This window comes from Diabrotica virgifera, chromosome 6 (genome assembly GCF_917563875.1).
Source record: "Diabrotica virgifera virgifera chromosome 6, PGI_DIABVI_V3a".
Classification (NCBI taxonomy): domain Eukaryota; kingdom Metazoa; phylum Arthropoda; class Insecta; order Coleoptera; family Chrysomelidae; genus Diabrotica; species Diabrotica virgifera.
In genome coordinates this window covers 207,477,254-207,494,052 of record NC_065448.1, presented here as the reverse complement: position 1 = coordinate 207,494,052, position 16,799 = coordinate 207,477,254, and the positions used below count along the sequence as shown (strand labels likewise).

Below are 16,799 nucleotides of genomic sequence, written 5' to 3'. Positions count from 1 at the left end.
CATTTTAAAGGTAATTGATTTCTATTCCTATTACGCGTACTATTGCATATACCTAAAGTTACGTAGAAAAAAGTTAAAGAACAAGATTTGCGAAATAACAAGGAAAATTGGCCAAAATTGCTGTGAGTGGCGAACTTTGAAAAATCATATTTCGAAAACTATAAATCCTAATTACCTCTACTAAACAATATTTTAAAGAAGAAATATGTAGGTATTTTTCTGTAAAGCAATGTCTATACCTATATCCTCGTGGACAAAAGTTATGGGACAAAAAACAAAATTTCTTTCTTTTGGGTTTCTTTGTGCTTTTTCTTTTGAATATATTTTTGTAGAAAAAAGTATCACTGACTTTAAAAAGTGATATTTAGATAGGAAATTTAACCAGGAACAATTTTTATGTAGATATGTTTGTACCAAAAGTGCATAGAACTCACGCTAATGTAACCTGTGCCCAGGGACTAATTTACCCATTTCTCAAAAACGCGCCCCTTTAAATGGTAGCACTCCGCGGTTATTTCATATATAGATGTCCATTGACCATATGAAATAATAAAACCCCGTTAACGTTGTAGTTCCTTTTAGCTATCTTATTTTGAATATAATCAATAGCCTAATAAAACCGTCTATATATGTAGTCCATTCTTTAACGGTAAAATATTGCAAAACCTTTAAATTTTAAAGAACCGCTTGGATTGACATGAAATTTGGCATACACACAGCTAACAAGTCAAAGAAAAAAAGTGATATTGTGCCGATATGTGCTTTTGCCCTGGGGGTGGTTTTCACCCCCTCTTGGGGGTTAAAAAATATTCGTCCAAACAAAGTCGGGAAATGGGTAAACTGGCTAATTTAAAGTAACTTTTGTTCTATAGAGTTTTTTCACTAAGTCAATACTTTTCGAGTTATTTGGCAGTGAATATGTTCATTTTTTCAACAAAATAACCACGCTTTTAGACGGTTTTTCGCAAATAACTCAAATTGTAAGTATTTTGTCGAAAAAGCATTCTTAGCAAAAATATAGCCTATAAAAAGTTTAAAAAAATAGTGAATATATCACGTTTTTTTATTTAGTAGAAGCAGAGTTATAGCTAATGAAATATAGGTTCATATTCGTCAAATTCCAAGTGGAATACTTTAACGTGAAATAACCAAAAATGAAGCACATTTCGGGGAAAACTCATTTAAACTTATTTAAAGTGTTTAAAAAAAGCTTCATTTTTGTTTTATAAAAAAGAATTCTAGCATCAAAATTAAACAAGTTACGCTCAAAATAAAGTTAGTCCCTTTTGGTTTTGGTAAAAAAATCGAGAAAATCACCCCCTAATTAGTATCTTAACCCGCCGTTACACGCGTCTTCTATTGTGACGTGGTTGCACGCGTATGAGCGTCGCCCTCACCTACATAAGTTCGACTTATTTCGAGGAAGAATGAATGTCAACATGTATAAATATAAAATGGGTTGTACTCACATATTACAGAAAGTCTCGTAAACCAATTTTTTTATTAATTTAACAAAACAAAAGTAAAAATAATATACATAGATCAAAAGCAAGTTTTCTTAATTTTCAATTTCAGCAAGCCACTGAAGAAATTAACGTTCTTTACGCGAATTCATTTTACTAAAAATACAAATTAAAATGAACAACTGTTCTGAAGCTATTTCTTTGTGACATTTATGTAATTAACTATTAATATTTTGTATTTTGATAACGACGTCCGAGGTGGAATTCGAAACGTCAATAAAATCAATTTTTCAAGTTAAATTGTGGCTTATTTCCCAATTAGAATAGGTAAATTTAAAAATGGGTTCTTAACCAGTGGCGCATCTAGAATTTTCCTTTGGGGGGGAGGGGTGTTAGCTTGGGCACCGAAAGTTTTTTGTATTATTTGTGAAAGACAAGTTACATTTTCCTACTTTCTTTTATATATATTTCTATATGCTCTGGGTGGGATTTTAACCCCCAAACCCCCCGCTCGGTGTGCCACTGTTCCTAACCTAATCCAAACAATAATATTTTAATTAAACCTACCTAAATATTAAATAAAAACTTAAAAGTTTCTTTGAGATAACAGAAACGTGATTTCGCCGTGATTGCACGCGCAGTGAGGAATTCCCTCACTTGAAGAGGGATGTCTCTTCTTTCAACTATCATACAGCACACTGACCGCCTGAAATATTCTATAACTTTTTCATACCCTCTCATGAACCATGCTAAAGGCATTCCTGGGTGCTTAAGGTTATCGTATTAGTTTACACAATTTCATTGGTTATAAACAAATATGGTGAGGGATTCCCTCATAGCGCGTGTAATGGCGGGTTAAATGAACTTAATCGTAACGACTTCACAAGTTTCTTGACTCGTGTATATATTGTTTATATGATCTGTAAGTTTGATCGGTTCAAAGTCCTTATTATTGAAACGGCTGTAGTTAAAAGGGGTTGAACGAGTCACTAATCACGAATGTATGCAAATTTAGAAACACCAAATCTTGATCAATTTTTATCTAACAGAAAAACAAAAAAATACATGATATTCAGAAAAGCAAATCTGACTTTTTTTGTATTTCGAGATTTTTGGTATCTCTAACAATTTTTAAGTTATTTTGAAAAAAAGCATATTTTTCAAAATTTTAATTTTTAAAAATTTTACTTTGAAACCAAATTTTTTCACACTTTGAATCGATTTCACAAAATAAACACTTTGAATCGATGAAACTTACAAATCATATAAACACAATATAAGTAAAATAATTTATGGAGCGGCAACGATTAATTTAATTTAAGTTCCTAATTAGGGGGTGGTCTTCCCGATTTTTTTTTTGCAAAAACAAAAGGGACCAACTTTATTTTGAGCGTAACTTGCTTAAATTTAATGCTAGAAACTTTTCGTGAAAACAGAAATAAAGCTTTTTTTAAACACTTTAAAAAAGTCAAAATGGGCTTTCCCCAAAAAGTGCTTAATTTTTTGGATATTTCACGTCGAAATATTCTATTTGAAATTTGGTGAATATGAATCTATATTTCATTGGCTATAACTCTGGTTCTACGAGATCCAGAGACCTAACGCGTACACCATTTTTTTTTTACTTTTTTATAGGCTATATTTTTGCCAAGAACGGTTTTTTCGACAAAATTACTTTTTGAGTTATTTGCGAAAAACCGTCTAAAAATGTGGTTATTTTGTTGAAAAATGAACATATTCACTCGCAAATAGCTCGAAAAGTGTTGACTTGGCGAAAAAGCTCTATAGAACAAAAGTTACTTAAAATTAGTCAGTTTACCCATTTCCGAAGTTGTTTTGGACATATATTTTTTCACCCCCAAGAGGGGGTGAAAGTCACCCCCAGGGCAAAAGCACACGTCGGCACAATATCACTTTTTTTCTTTGACATGTAAGCTATGCGTATGCCAAATTTCATGTCAATCCAAGCGGTTCTTTAAAATTTAGAGCAAAAACCGTGAAAGAATGGACTAATGTAAATAATACCAAACTTGAGTAAGTTGATAAAATCGTTTACCTTGGACAGCAATTAAATTGTAACGCAGAAAGTCACGGCGAAATTAGATCTAGGATAGAGCAGGCTAGAGCCGCTTTTAGAAGGATGTCCAAGGTGTTATGTAACAGAGACCTAAAATTGGCATTGAGGATCCGCCTACTTCGCTGCTACGTGTTCTCGGTCTTACTTTATGGTGTCGAGTCCTGGACTGTGAATAAAATCGATCTAAATCGCCTTGAGGCTTTCGAAATGTGGTGCTATAGAAGAATTTTAAATGTTTTTTTGCAAAGTAACAAGACACTTACTCAACACACACACTACACATGGCACTAGGTACCTAACTGCAAAAAATGACCGTACCTACCATGCCAATGGCCATTAGTTGTCGAGGCATTAGTTAAATAAAAAAAAAATTTACAAATTAATACTTTGTCATATCAATTTACTATTTTAGTTGGGAATAAGCAACAAAATTTTCAGCCACAGGAAAATACCTCTTTAAGGTTCATATTACATTGACAAATAATGGCTCTGCTGGTGCATACAATTTGATTTCATCTGCACATTCGCAGAATTTGCATCAGCAATTAGCTGATTGTTTCAATTCATGTAGCTTTCTGAATCAGGTCCAGTGTCAGGGTTTTCAGGTCTCGCAAACATCCCTAGCATAACTTTCACCACTTACGTAGCCGTGACCATCGCGCCCTCTTAAACAGAGTAGCAGCTCGTCAATTATAAATTGAAAAATTTCTAGTGTCAGTGCAGGGGATCGAACTTGAGTCCTCAGACTTAATAAGTCAATACTTCACCCACTGAGCACTGAGCTACAGCTAACACTTTCTTTATATCCTGGCATCAACAGCAACGTAAGGAATATAAGGACATCCAACTTCGTGAGAAACAAAAATAGAGAAATGCTGGTCGCCGAAAACAAAATAATAGAAAGATGGGCTGAATACTTTGAAGAGCTCCTGAATATTCAAAATTTCACTAAAGAAAACGATGAAAACAATGGTGGAAACAACGGAGAATATGAGTATCAAACGGTCGAATTAGAAATACCCCCACCAAGCATGGACGAAATTAGACATGCCATAAATACGCTTAAAAGTGATAAATCCCCTGGTCTGATGCCGAGCTAATTAAAAAAGGCGGTCATGAACTCATAAGTAAAATCCATTAATTAGAAAAGGGCTGACAACAAGAAATCATGCCTAAAGAATTATTGTACCAATACACAAGAAAGGTAAAAAGGAATCATGCATGAACTACAGAGGAATCTCACTAATCAATACTACGTATAAAATATTGGCTTCGGTGTTATTAAAAATATTACTACCATACGCTGAAGAAATAATTGGTGACTACCAGTGTGGTTTCAGGCCTGAAAGATCGACTATTGATCACATATTTACAATAAGACAAATGCTTGAAAAGTATTGGGAGTATAATCAAGACGTGCATCAGATCTTTATAGATTTCAAACAGGCTTATGATTCAATGAATCGTGCAACACTATGGAAGGCAATGATCGAGCTCAGCGTACCCAAGAAACTAACTGCAGTACATAACACAAATGTGTGTCAGCAATGTAAGTAACTCCTTTGCACAAGTTAGAATAGGGGGAAAATATCAAATGCTTTCTGCATAAATTCTGGACTGAGACAGGGAGATCCGTTGTCCCCATTGCTGTTTAACCTGGCCTTAGAATATTTATGTCATGCGAAAAATTTATCCAAAAATCAAACCAGACATAACTGCTCGGGGAGCAAAAAATCGTACTCGCCTTTGCCGATGACGTAGATGCAGTGGCACAATCAACATTAGAAGTTAAGGATATGTTCTCGAGCTTTGAAGAAGCTGCATTAAACATCAGTCTAAAAATAAATGAAGACAAAACAAAATACATGGTAGTCTCAAAACAAGAACGAGGAATAAGGCAAAACATTGCTATTCGCTGTGTGCAAGTGCTTGGAGGGGATACGAGAAACGATCGTGTGCGAATAGCGGAGAAATCTTGCAACTTTCTTAAATAAATCATTGTCAGTTGAAATTGTCAAATTGACGTATATTTCATATCTACTGTCAATGAAGAAGAAAAATTATATGTTGCTCCACAATATTAATATGATATGCAATTATTATATAAAAGTAAATTTAATTAATTGTATTTTGCTTGTAGTAGTGCATTTTAATAATTAAATTTATTAACTACATACAATTGTTTACCTTTTAATAACATAACCTTAATATTACTTTTTCTTCTTATAATTTTTTTGGGCTATGGCCTTGACAATTGTCCAGTAACTAGGACCAATATGATTGGCCAATATAATTAAAAATGCGAAAAATGTTGCCGAGCTATGAAATCAGGTGTCGCATTTCCGAACTTGCACGGTCCCAATAAACGATCACAACTTCGAAATGGTTAAAGATGTTAAATAGCTAGGAGCAACAATCACAAATGACAACAAAATAGACCGAAAAGTTGAAACGCAAATAATGGCAGGAAACAGATCTTTCTTTGCAATGCAACATCTAATGAAGTCAACACTTCTTTCACGAGGTGCAATAATTCAGTTATATAAGACCATAATATGACCAACAGTTGCATATGGAAGCGAAACATGGACGCCAACAAAAAGAGAAGTAAATAAATTATACAGGCCAACAAAAAAATTTTTTATAAAACTTTTCTTACGAATTTATGTGAATCATATGTGTTTTTTTGGCGCTAAAAAAAATCTGAAATTAGATTTTACGTATCACCCATAGTTTTCCCACAATATGACACTGATTTATTATACATTATAATAATCTGAAAAATACAAAATACCGAAATATATTAAAATGATACATTATTAGAAGAAAACCTTTTATCTAATTCTTATTTTGTAATAGTATAGGTCTGTGCAATCATTTCAGGAGTCAATACTTTTGTATTTTTTTTCTCTTTTTTATGTAAAACTTCTGAAGTAGCTTTTTCTCCTATGCGAGGCACTCTGTTGTTCCCGATGAAGTGACCAACAGTAATCACCCATCACATTGGTGTTTCAATGTTCCTGGTATCGTTTCTCGATCTCATTTTTCTTTTTCAGGGAAAAAGTCAAGATGGTTATGCAAAAGGTGGATTTTGAGGTTGATTTGACATCCCAAATCTTAAATCTTATCTAATATCTTAAAAACTTATCTAATAAATTAGCTAATATAAGGTTGTAGTTAGGGTCTTTCACATTACCTAAAAACTTGGTCAAAACTTTTTTGAATAAAATACAAGCTTCTTTTTCCTTAGTAGTCATCTTGGTTTCAAAGGTAATTATGCAATTTTAAATGTTAAATTGTGAAAGAATGGTGGGTGATACAGCATTTTTAACATGCTTTTCGGACTCAGCTCACTAAAATACATAAGATAGAGGTAATCTTATCAAAAAAGTTTTTTCATCGTTGGCCTGTGTTATTGCTGGTGTGGGAACGCAAAATCCTTCGAATGATATATTATGGCCCTTGCAGAGACAAACGAATGGAGGCGCAGATACAATATAACGAGTTAGAGTCTCTATTCGGAAAGGAAAATCTAGTCAGATATATAAAGGCCAATAGACTCAGATGGGCAAGGCATGTGATAAGCAGTAACGACAATCGCCTTATAAACAATGTGTTCTGGGAAAGGCCAGATGGAAGAAGGTTTGTAGGAAGGCCTAGAAAAAGGTGGAAATATGCAATCAAAGAACATCTGGAGAAAATGGGAGTGGGACAATGGGAATTAGTGGCACAGGACCGACAGACATGAAAGGCAATAGTAAACGTGGCAAGGACTCAAGAAGACCATTGATGATGATGATGGTCAACAGCAACGTAACTTTGTTTAACTCTACCAGTTGCTTGAAAGACTGTTCGCAGTTCCAATCAGTTACCATTTATAAGTTGTAGACGTCTGAGACTTCAGTGCAGCTTGGATCTGCGGCAATACATATTTTGGCTAAATTTCCATTCCTTCGTATTATGCCAGGGGTCATCCTTGTAGTTTCTTGTGCTTATCACCTAGTATATGCCTCTTGTCCAACTAGCTTTTGATTTTCCATGATTCTCATGTTCAGGAAATTTGTATCATTATTTACAGAAAGTATTTTGCGATTCTCTCATCAGTCATTTCATTTACATGTCTGTACCAGAGAAACTGCTTTCTTTCTAAAATATTTAACACTGTTCCTTCTATTTTCTTACAATTTTTAAAGTCTTTATTTCTTACTCTACCTCGTCTGGATATACACAGTGATCTTTTTCTTGCATCCATCCATCGAATCTATCGAATTTTCTTAGTAATGTACTAATTTTCTTTTTTTTTTTTTGATACCTGATTACTCCATCAAATATTTTTAAGATGTAGTATTACCTGTATTGCTCTTTTTGTAAGAGTTTGTTTTATAATTCCTGAGTTAATTATCTTATCATTTATACCAGTTTTCCAGAAGATTAACTAAATTTTCTTGTGAAAAAAATACATAAATACTTTGTTTTATCGATATTGATGTTCGATATTGTATCTTGAGTATTTTGCTTAATTTGTCTCTATCATAAACTTAATATTGTCTCTATCATTTGGAACTATGAACTGATTATTCACAAATTGGAGAGTATATTATAAGCAGGTATCTTTTAGCTTAACACCCATTCTATGTACTTTCCTCTTCAAACCTTTAAGGGTAGCTGATATAGAGTTTATAAATCGGTTGGAGAGATAAAGCAACCCTGTCAAGAAAACATTAGTAAGCAAACATGAGAGAATTAGTTTCTAAGTTAGAAGGTGTGGTATTAAAGTTATTGATGGGCAGAATCAAATACAGTAGAACCCAGATTATCCGTGCTCCTCAGGACCGGGCGTTGGCACGGATAATTGAAAAGCATGGATAATCCGAACATTTATTTTTTATTATAATACATAACATACATATATACATACATGTCAAATGATAGTGCACAACCGTTTGAAGGCAGTTTAAGTACAGCATTAAAAATATATCAAACAGCTTATACCACTGCTTATACATTATACAAGAATTGACGGATATATTATGAGAAGGAGATAAGCGTCTTTGGACTATAGACAATGGATTTTAAGAAGACCAAATCTCGGTGCTCCTGATTTCTTCGATTCATTGATTTTTTTTATTTTTTGTCTATATGTAGAATTTAAATTTTTTATTTTATTTGACTTCTTGAGTTTTAACACCAACAATATTTATTTCTTCTACAATCGATACATATGCTGCATCACGTTTTTGTTTATTTTTATACTCCAAAGATTTGAAATTTCATAAGCACGGGTGTGACTTATACAACTGAACTAAACTGTATTGTCCTATCTGAGTTCCATTTGTTAGCTATTTTTGAGAACCACAAATCACATTGACTAACTCAAGTCGTCTCCTCTGATGAACTGGTAATGTGCACAGTTACACAGCGAGTAGCGAGTGTTGTTTATACATACTGAGCAGATTGGCGAGTATACAATTGAAGGGTGGGAGGTCGAAGACTCGGCCTAGTAAATAGAACAAGATCCGAGTGACTGTCTCGCCATATGACTGGGTCGAGTGCTCGACCAAGTACTCGTTAGTATGTTTATACTAAACGAGCACTCGTCCGAAAACACTGTCTCGCTTCAATACTCGTTATGTGTAATCAAGGTTTTAGTGTGAATTTAGCACCTGGCAGAAGTACTTGGCGAAATATATGCATTGAATGTGTTAAAAGTATGTACAATTTCTATACAATACAGAAGATGAGCTATATTTTCAGAAACTAAGATTTTTACAAATAAGCATTAAAAGCGAGTTTTGTTCTTCCCATTTCTAATTGCAGAGTTTTGGTAACATGGTACCATTATCTAACATGTGCATAAGGGTATATTGTTATATACCTCAATATCCAACATATTGAAGGTTGTTTGTTGTTTCACAACATTTTGTAAACTATGAAAACATACTCTGCTTATTATCTGATACAGAAACAAATACATAGTAATAGTGGTCACTGAATAAAATGCAAATATGTAATGGACATACTAGACAGACCATATTGATATGACTGAAGTTATAAACAAATGCTTATTTTCAGAACAGTTAGCAGTTACAAATTCTATAACCAATTTCAATATTGAGATTGATTATAAGAAAAATATATTTGGTTCCATTTTCCTTCATTATGGAATCCAAGAATCTTTAAGAAATACTATAATATAGATTCAGATATATTCATATCTGAAAAATTGGTTATTGTGGTTAATGAGCAGTAAATAATATAACAAAGTAAATACTATAGTTTGTAGACCTGATTTCATTCAATAAATAGCAAACCACAAGAAAGAAATAAAGAATAGACAAGAACAGAAAATTTGAAAATACAAAAATAGTATTTATTATCAGAATCATGTAGACAACCACAAGGAAATTGAATGTTAAAATATTGCTCAATCATTAAACCAATATAAAGTATCCAAATTATACATAAGTAATTTAAATATTTATTACTTACTCTACAATTGCATTAATATTAGGATTTTGATCATATTCATCCTGGAATATTAAAAGAAAAAGAATTAGCAAATATTCATATAGAAAATTTTATAGTTTCTTGATTAATTATAAATGTAAACAATAGGCTATTATAAATCTAGATATTTAGCGAAATAGTAAAAACGTATGGTTTCTAATCAGTAGAAATCTTGGATATGACATTGAAAATTATACTGTATAAAAATCTCAAAATTCAAGTTTTTATACACAAAATTTATTGTTAACTTTGTGGCAGACAAAATAAATAAATATATTTTTTAATAATTAGTTCGTTTACCTCTTCAATTTCGATTGCATCGTCTGAATCATCTACTTCTACAGTTTCAACATCATGCAGTTCTAAATCGAATACTCCAGCCATTTTGACTACAAAACTTTGCTCTTACATCTAGAATTATAGCTTTCAAGCAATATTTTCCAAAATTGTTCACAATTGTTGCGAAATGTCTAAACAATTACAAGAATTTTTAAAATTTTCTGCTGGCACGACACCATAAAATAAGGTTATGTCTAAAACATTGTTGCCAACCGTGACGGGTATTAAATATCATAACAACAGGGTAACAACTTAACTGAAATTATTACTGAAATAATTTGGAATATTTTTATTTCCAGGCCAGACAAACAACTTGCGGAAATGTTATTCGATAGCAGAATAACTAAAATCGCTAAGAAATACTAATAATGATTGAATTTTCCTACAACTATGTTCATGATAGATTTATTTTGTATGACAGAGATTGATAGATTACTGAGTAAATAAAAAATAATTCATTCTGATTAAACCCCCGTATAATTTTTAATATGCGTATGTGTACAAAAATAAAATATAGAAAAATAAGTAAAAAAATTTATCAAATTTAGTTTAAATTTTAAGGTTAGGCAATATGAAATTAGATTAGGTGAATAGTGTTGTCTACATTTAGTTGAACTTTTTATGACAGGGGCGTATTAAAAAAATTTCAAAATTTTTAGTATATTTAATTATTTAGTAAATTAAAATATACCTATATATTTTTAACTATTTTTACTTTAAAACAATTTACTTTACAATACTAAAAACATAAAAAAAATCAAAAAAGTTTTATTTTTAAAATTTAATCTATGTGCTGTACGCAAACAACGTAGGTACAGCACATAGTCCTACATTACAATTTCTGTAGTAATACCTTGTTTCCTTCCTTATTCTCTTTCTGTAAATTAAACTCAAAATAAATATAACACAAGAAACATCTAGGTATCTAGGTACTACATGACATACACGAAAAAAAAAAATTAAACCTACAGTTACTGTTAAAAATAACCTAATAAATTCATTATGAACCAAAAATGGCTATTAAACGTTTGAACTAAAGTACAGTCACGGTTAAAAATAACATAATACATTCGTTATGAACCAAAAACTGACATAAAATGTTTGAATAGCGCTGTACTACGTTCGAACGTGTGAGGCACGGGCAAGTCCCGAATTTGCCGGCAAGCCGCCCCGTGTCAGACACGGGATCATGTATTAAGTGGTTAAGCATACTGTTATACAGATACAATTCTACTTCTTGTTTTTCGTTTTTTATTCGTTAACAACTTCTTAATTTGATCTATCTAAGCACATTCTCTTAGGACGCCCACGAATGCGATGAAAAGACAATATCGTCGGTATATTGCAAAAACTGACCAAGTCAAATTTTGTCAGTTTTGAGTTAACTTGACCAAGTCACTCAGAAAAGTTGTTAATTCTACCAGAAAAATTGACCAAGTCATTTAAATGCAATACAACTGTCAAACAAAACTCGCCTATAATGATTACGTGCATAAGACTATTTTGGTTACTTCCAAAACTGACCAAGTCAACTTAGTCACTTTTGGCTGTCAGTAGATTGCACCGTGTCCGTTAATTGTGTGCTGTTAGTTGATGGTTTGGAGCTGTTTACAATTTAAAAACCGTAAAATAGTAAAAAAAGGATGTCCAGCAGAGGAAAATATTTAATGTCCTTATGCGTTAATAGTGTTGAAGAGCATGTTACTGCTGAAACACACTTACGCCAAAAAGACTTTATTTTATCATGTGTTATAAGTCACTTGCCCAAAGTTCACAGAATTCGAACCGGCACAGTTACTAGAAAAGAATCTAGCCGCAAATACTATTTTAAGAAAAGTGCAGAAATTATTCAAGTATGCAAAAAAATTTTCTTAAAAACTCTGTGCATTAGTCATAGTCCAGTGGATCATGCTTTAAAAGTCAAAAATCCAAATGAGTTATTATTATGAAGGATAAAAGGGAAAGGCGTGCTCCTTACAATAAAACTCCAGATAAACTTGTACAGATAGTTAAGGAGCACATTGAGAGCTTTCCGACTATGGAATCACACTATTGTCGGAAAAGTTCAAATAGGTTATATTTGGATCCCAATTTGTCAATCAGCAAAATGTTTGAGCTTTATATCTGGAACAGTGCAAATAAGTCGAGATGAAGCTCATGTTAGTGAAGTCACTTATCGTAGTATATTTGGAAAACATTATAAGATGTCATTTTTTAATCCCAAGAAAGACCAGTGTGAAATTTGCAACCAGTACAAGAACAAAACTATTAATGAAGAAGATTATAAGCAACATCTACAAAGAAGGGATGAAGCAGCTGAGGCAAAAAAATCTTACAAACTTCGAGCAGCTGAAGAAAAAAAATTTTTACATTCGATTTACAAAGTAGATTGCAAATACCATCCTCGGATGTGACACAAATGTATTATTCTCTTAAATTGTGTGTTTACAACTTTACATTCTATGAAGCGGCACCTCCAAATATTGCACACTGTTATGCATGGACAGAGATTAATGGTCAAAGTGGCAGCTCCTAAATTAGAATAGCATTGATCAAGTGGATAAAAACTCTGCCAAAAGACATCACAGAGATCAGTTTATATTCTGACACCTGCAGCGGCCAAAATCGCAATCAGTTCATTGCCGCATTATTTTTGTATATTGTAACACATACCCACATTGAGATTTTGTAGCATAATTTTATGGAGAAATGACATTCGTACATGGAGGTAGACTCAATGCACAGTGCCATTGAGTCTCCCTAGCTCGTTCTACAAGACGCAACAAAAAGAGCAGTGCCTGCAGAGTTGAAGAATTACGGTATTCAGACTTTTTCGATCTTAAATCCTTAGCACAGGTGTTCTTAAAAATAGAGTCAAAGATGAAAGGGGAGACAAAGTATCATGGTTAAAATTAAAAGTAATGCGTTATGAGAAAAGTAAACCTGGCTGTATTTTTTATAAGTATAATTATAGTGATCCTAACTATAAGACTCTTAGAGTATGTGGCAAGGGAAGACCAGCTGTTATTCCAAAGAACATTCCAATGTTATACAATGAGCTATTGTCTATATCAGAGAAAAAGAAAAACAGCCTCCTTTGTAGAAACAAAATTGTTCCGCCAGAGCTCCATGAGTGGTATAAATCGATTCCAGTAGACAAAAAAAAGGTTTTAATACCGGAACCAGCTTCTTCCGAAAGCGGCGACACAGAAACTGATTAGATTTTAATTTTGTTTTATGTACTGACCATAGTTAATAAATATCATGTCCTAATAAGGTGTTGATTATATTTTTTGAGTCTGACCAAGTCAAATTTCTAATTTTTTTTTTAATAACAAAAAGTGACCAAGTACATTTTTTTTATAATTATTCAAAGTCCCCAATGTTTAAATATGGTGGTTAGAAACTAACGTTTTTAATACACAGGATATCAAAATTGCAGTCATATAAAGCTAATATCAGATTTGATGTAAAACTTTCAATTTCTCGAAAATAGTAATTTTTGACTTGGTCAGTTTTTGCAGTATGCCGACGATATATGGTCAGATTTAAGAACAATGGGGCTACCCACTGACCCAACTATCATGGACGGTTGTTCGAGATGGAAGAGAGTTGTGCAGTCAGCCAAGACCCACGCCGGGTTGTAGTGCTACCACAAGAAGAAGATTCCAGAGCATGCTTTCATCCATTTCTTCAGTGCCTCATTCAGCTAGGTTTAAAATGTGTTTAGAACAGACTGCAGCCTTAGAGACCTTAGAATTGGCTACGCTAAAATTCTCGGAGAATTGGTTGTTAATCTTTATTTTTGATTGAAGATCGTCATAGACTCGTTATATTGTTTTCACAAGTGTAATATTATAAGATTAGCTTTCCAGTACTTGCCATAGTCTACATATAGTATGGTATAGTTAGACCCAAACCCAGACATCCAAAGTGAAAGTTATCCTCCAACACCAAATTGTTCTATATGGTCCACATAATGTTCAGAAAAAAGTCACACCATTTTGAGCGTCGGGTTTGGGGGGGAGAGGGGGGAGAAATCGGTAAATTCGTAGTTTTTTAAGTTTTTCGTCAATATTTCTAAAACTAAGCGGTTTAGCATGAACAACCTTCTATACAAAATTATTATACATTAAATTTGAAATAAAAAAGGCCCTATGCATAACCCTTCTAAAATGAACGGTTCCAAAGTTACGGAGGTAGTATAGTATAATTGGTCCAAAAAAAGGCCTAACCCAGACATTAAAAGTAAAAGTTTTCCTTCAACACCAAATTGTTTTATGTGGTCCACATATTGTTCAGTAAAAAGTTACACCATTTTGAGCATCCGGTTTGGGGGGGAGATGGGGGAGAAGTCGGTAAATTAGTAGTTTTTTTAAGTTTTTCGTCAATATTTCTAAAACTATGCTTTAGCGTAAGAAATGTTCTATAAAAAAATGTTCTACATAAAATTCAAAACAAAAAAGGTTTTATACATAATTGTTATAAAATCAACGGTTCCAGAGTTACGGAGGGTGAAAAGTAGAGGTTTTCGATACTTTTTATATTTACCGATTTCTCCCCCCTCTCCCACTCAAACCCGACGCTCAAAATGGTGTGACTTTTTTCTGAACATTATGTGGACCATGTAGAACAATTTGGTGTTGGAGGATAACTTTCACTTTGGATGTCTGGGTTTTTGGTATAGTTACATCATAAATATTGCCCAAAAAATATAAAAAGTATCGAAAACCTCGACTTTTCACCCTCCGTAACTCTGGAACCGTTGATTTTATAACAATTATGTATAAACATTTTTTGTTTTAAATTACATGTAGAACATTTTTGTATACAACACTGTTTACGCTAAAGCATAATTTTAGAAATATTGACGAAAAACTTAAAAAAACTACTAATTTACCGGCTTCTCTCCCATCTCTCTCCCAAACCGGACGCTCAAAATGGTGTAACTTTTTACTGAACAATATGTGGACCATATAGAACATTTTGGTGTTGGAGGAAAACTTTTACTTTAAATGTTTGGGTTAGGCCTTTTTTTGGATCAGTTATACTATATTACCTCCGTAACTTTGGAACCATTCATTTTAGAAAGATTATGAATAGGGCCTTTTTTATTTCAAATTTAATGTAGAACAATTTTGTATAGAAGGTTGTTCATGCTAAACCGCATAGTTTTAGAAATATTGGCGAAAAACTTAAAAAACTACGAATTTACCGATTTCTCCCCCCTCTCCCCCCCAAACCCGACGCTCAAAATGGTGTGACTTTTTTCTGGACATTGTGTGGACCATATAGAACAATTTGGTGTTGAAGGATAACTTTCACTTTGGATGTCTGGGTTATGCCATCTTTTGGATCAACTATACTATACTAATAGGGATATTGTACCATAAGCTTTCGCCAAGTCCACAAATAATAGATGAGCTTATCTATCCCTAGCCGTTCTTTTTCATCTAGTTGGGTTAAAGTGTAGATGTGGTCGATGCAAGATCATCCAACTCGAAATCCTGCTTGCTGTTCCAGCTCAAGTGGTTCATATTCGTTTCCGACTAAGGTTTTCATAACTTTTCCGTAAAATCTACTGAGATTGCTTGTAACTGAGATGCAGCAGTAGTTTTGCAGGCTGCCTTAATATACAAGGTGTTTGGTAGGTCGATGGAAATTTTTAAGGGATAATAGGGAACGCCATTTGCAACATTTTTTGCTAATAATGTATCGCTCAAACTGTTAAGGTTTCCGAAATAAAGTTAAATTTGTCAATATTCGACAACCGTCTATTTCACGTTTAAAAATTATCTAGGCGTACTACCTCCCTGTTTTACGAATGGAATAAAAATGTAAACCTAAAACACTGACTCTTCGCATACAATTTCCATCAGCTATCGTCATTCTCCGAACGCATAACGAACAAAAAACAATCTACCTGCTATGCTAACAAACAATCTATCTGCTATGAAGTGTTTTATTTTGGTTTATAAACATGGTTATTGTATGCGTATGAAAGGTGCGTTTTACTGTTTTGACATCCGAATTGTGTTTGAAGTTGCATTAACAACGAAGGGTTTTTGCAATCCGAGCAAGTAATACGTAAAGGCGCGTTTTCACGGTACACTTTGGATGATCATCCCGGATGAATCATCCAAAGTGAAAAATAAATGAATCGTGTAAACTATTAATCATCGAAAATGATCATCCAAAATGAATATTGAACGAAGTTGAACCGAGTTCTACTTTTGTTCACTTTAGGGGATGCATCGCGGATGAATTATCCAAAGTGAACCATGTAAACATGCATTTGTTGCTGTGATTCATCGGCAGTGACTAGTGAACGGCGGCAACAGGTCCACGTGGTTGTTTATTGTCACATTTAAAGTGGGTAGTTGTTGTGTTTGTACGTTGTGTCTTGTTCTTAG

At 33.2% G+C, this 16,799-nt stretch overlaps 1 protein-coding gene across 1 annotated transcript in view; it reads right to left on the bottom strand.

Annotated features, from left to right (window-relative positions):
- The window catches only part of LOC126887159 (ribosomal protein S6 kinase beta-2), a 105,141-nt gene extending 94,529 nt beyond the window's left edge, over positions 1–10,612 (bottom strand). The window contains exons 1-2 of the mRNA XM_050654522.1: positions 10,348–10,612; positions 10,030–10,070 (exon numbers count right to left, since the gene is read on the bottom strand). Coding sequence (XP_050510479.1) covers positions 10,030–10,070; positions 10,348–10,431 — 125 coding nt within the window. The 5' untranslated portion in view covers positions 10,432–10,612. The remainder of the gene's footprint in view (positions 1–10,029; positions 10,071–10,347) is intronic.
- Positions 10,613–16,799: the final 6,187 nt, after the last annotated feature.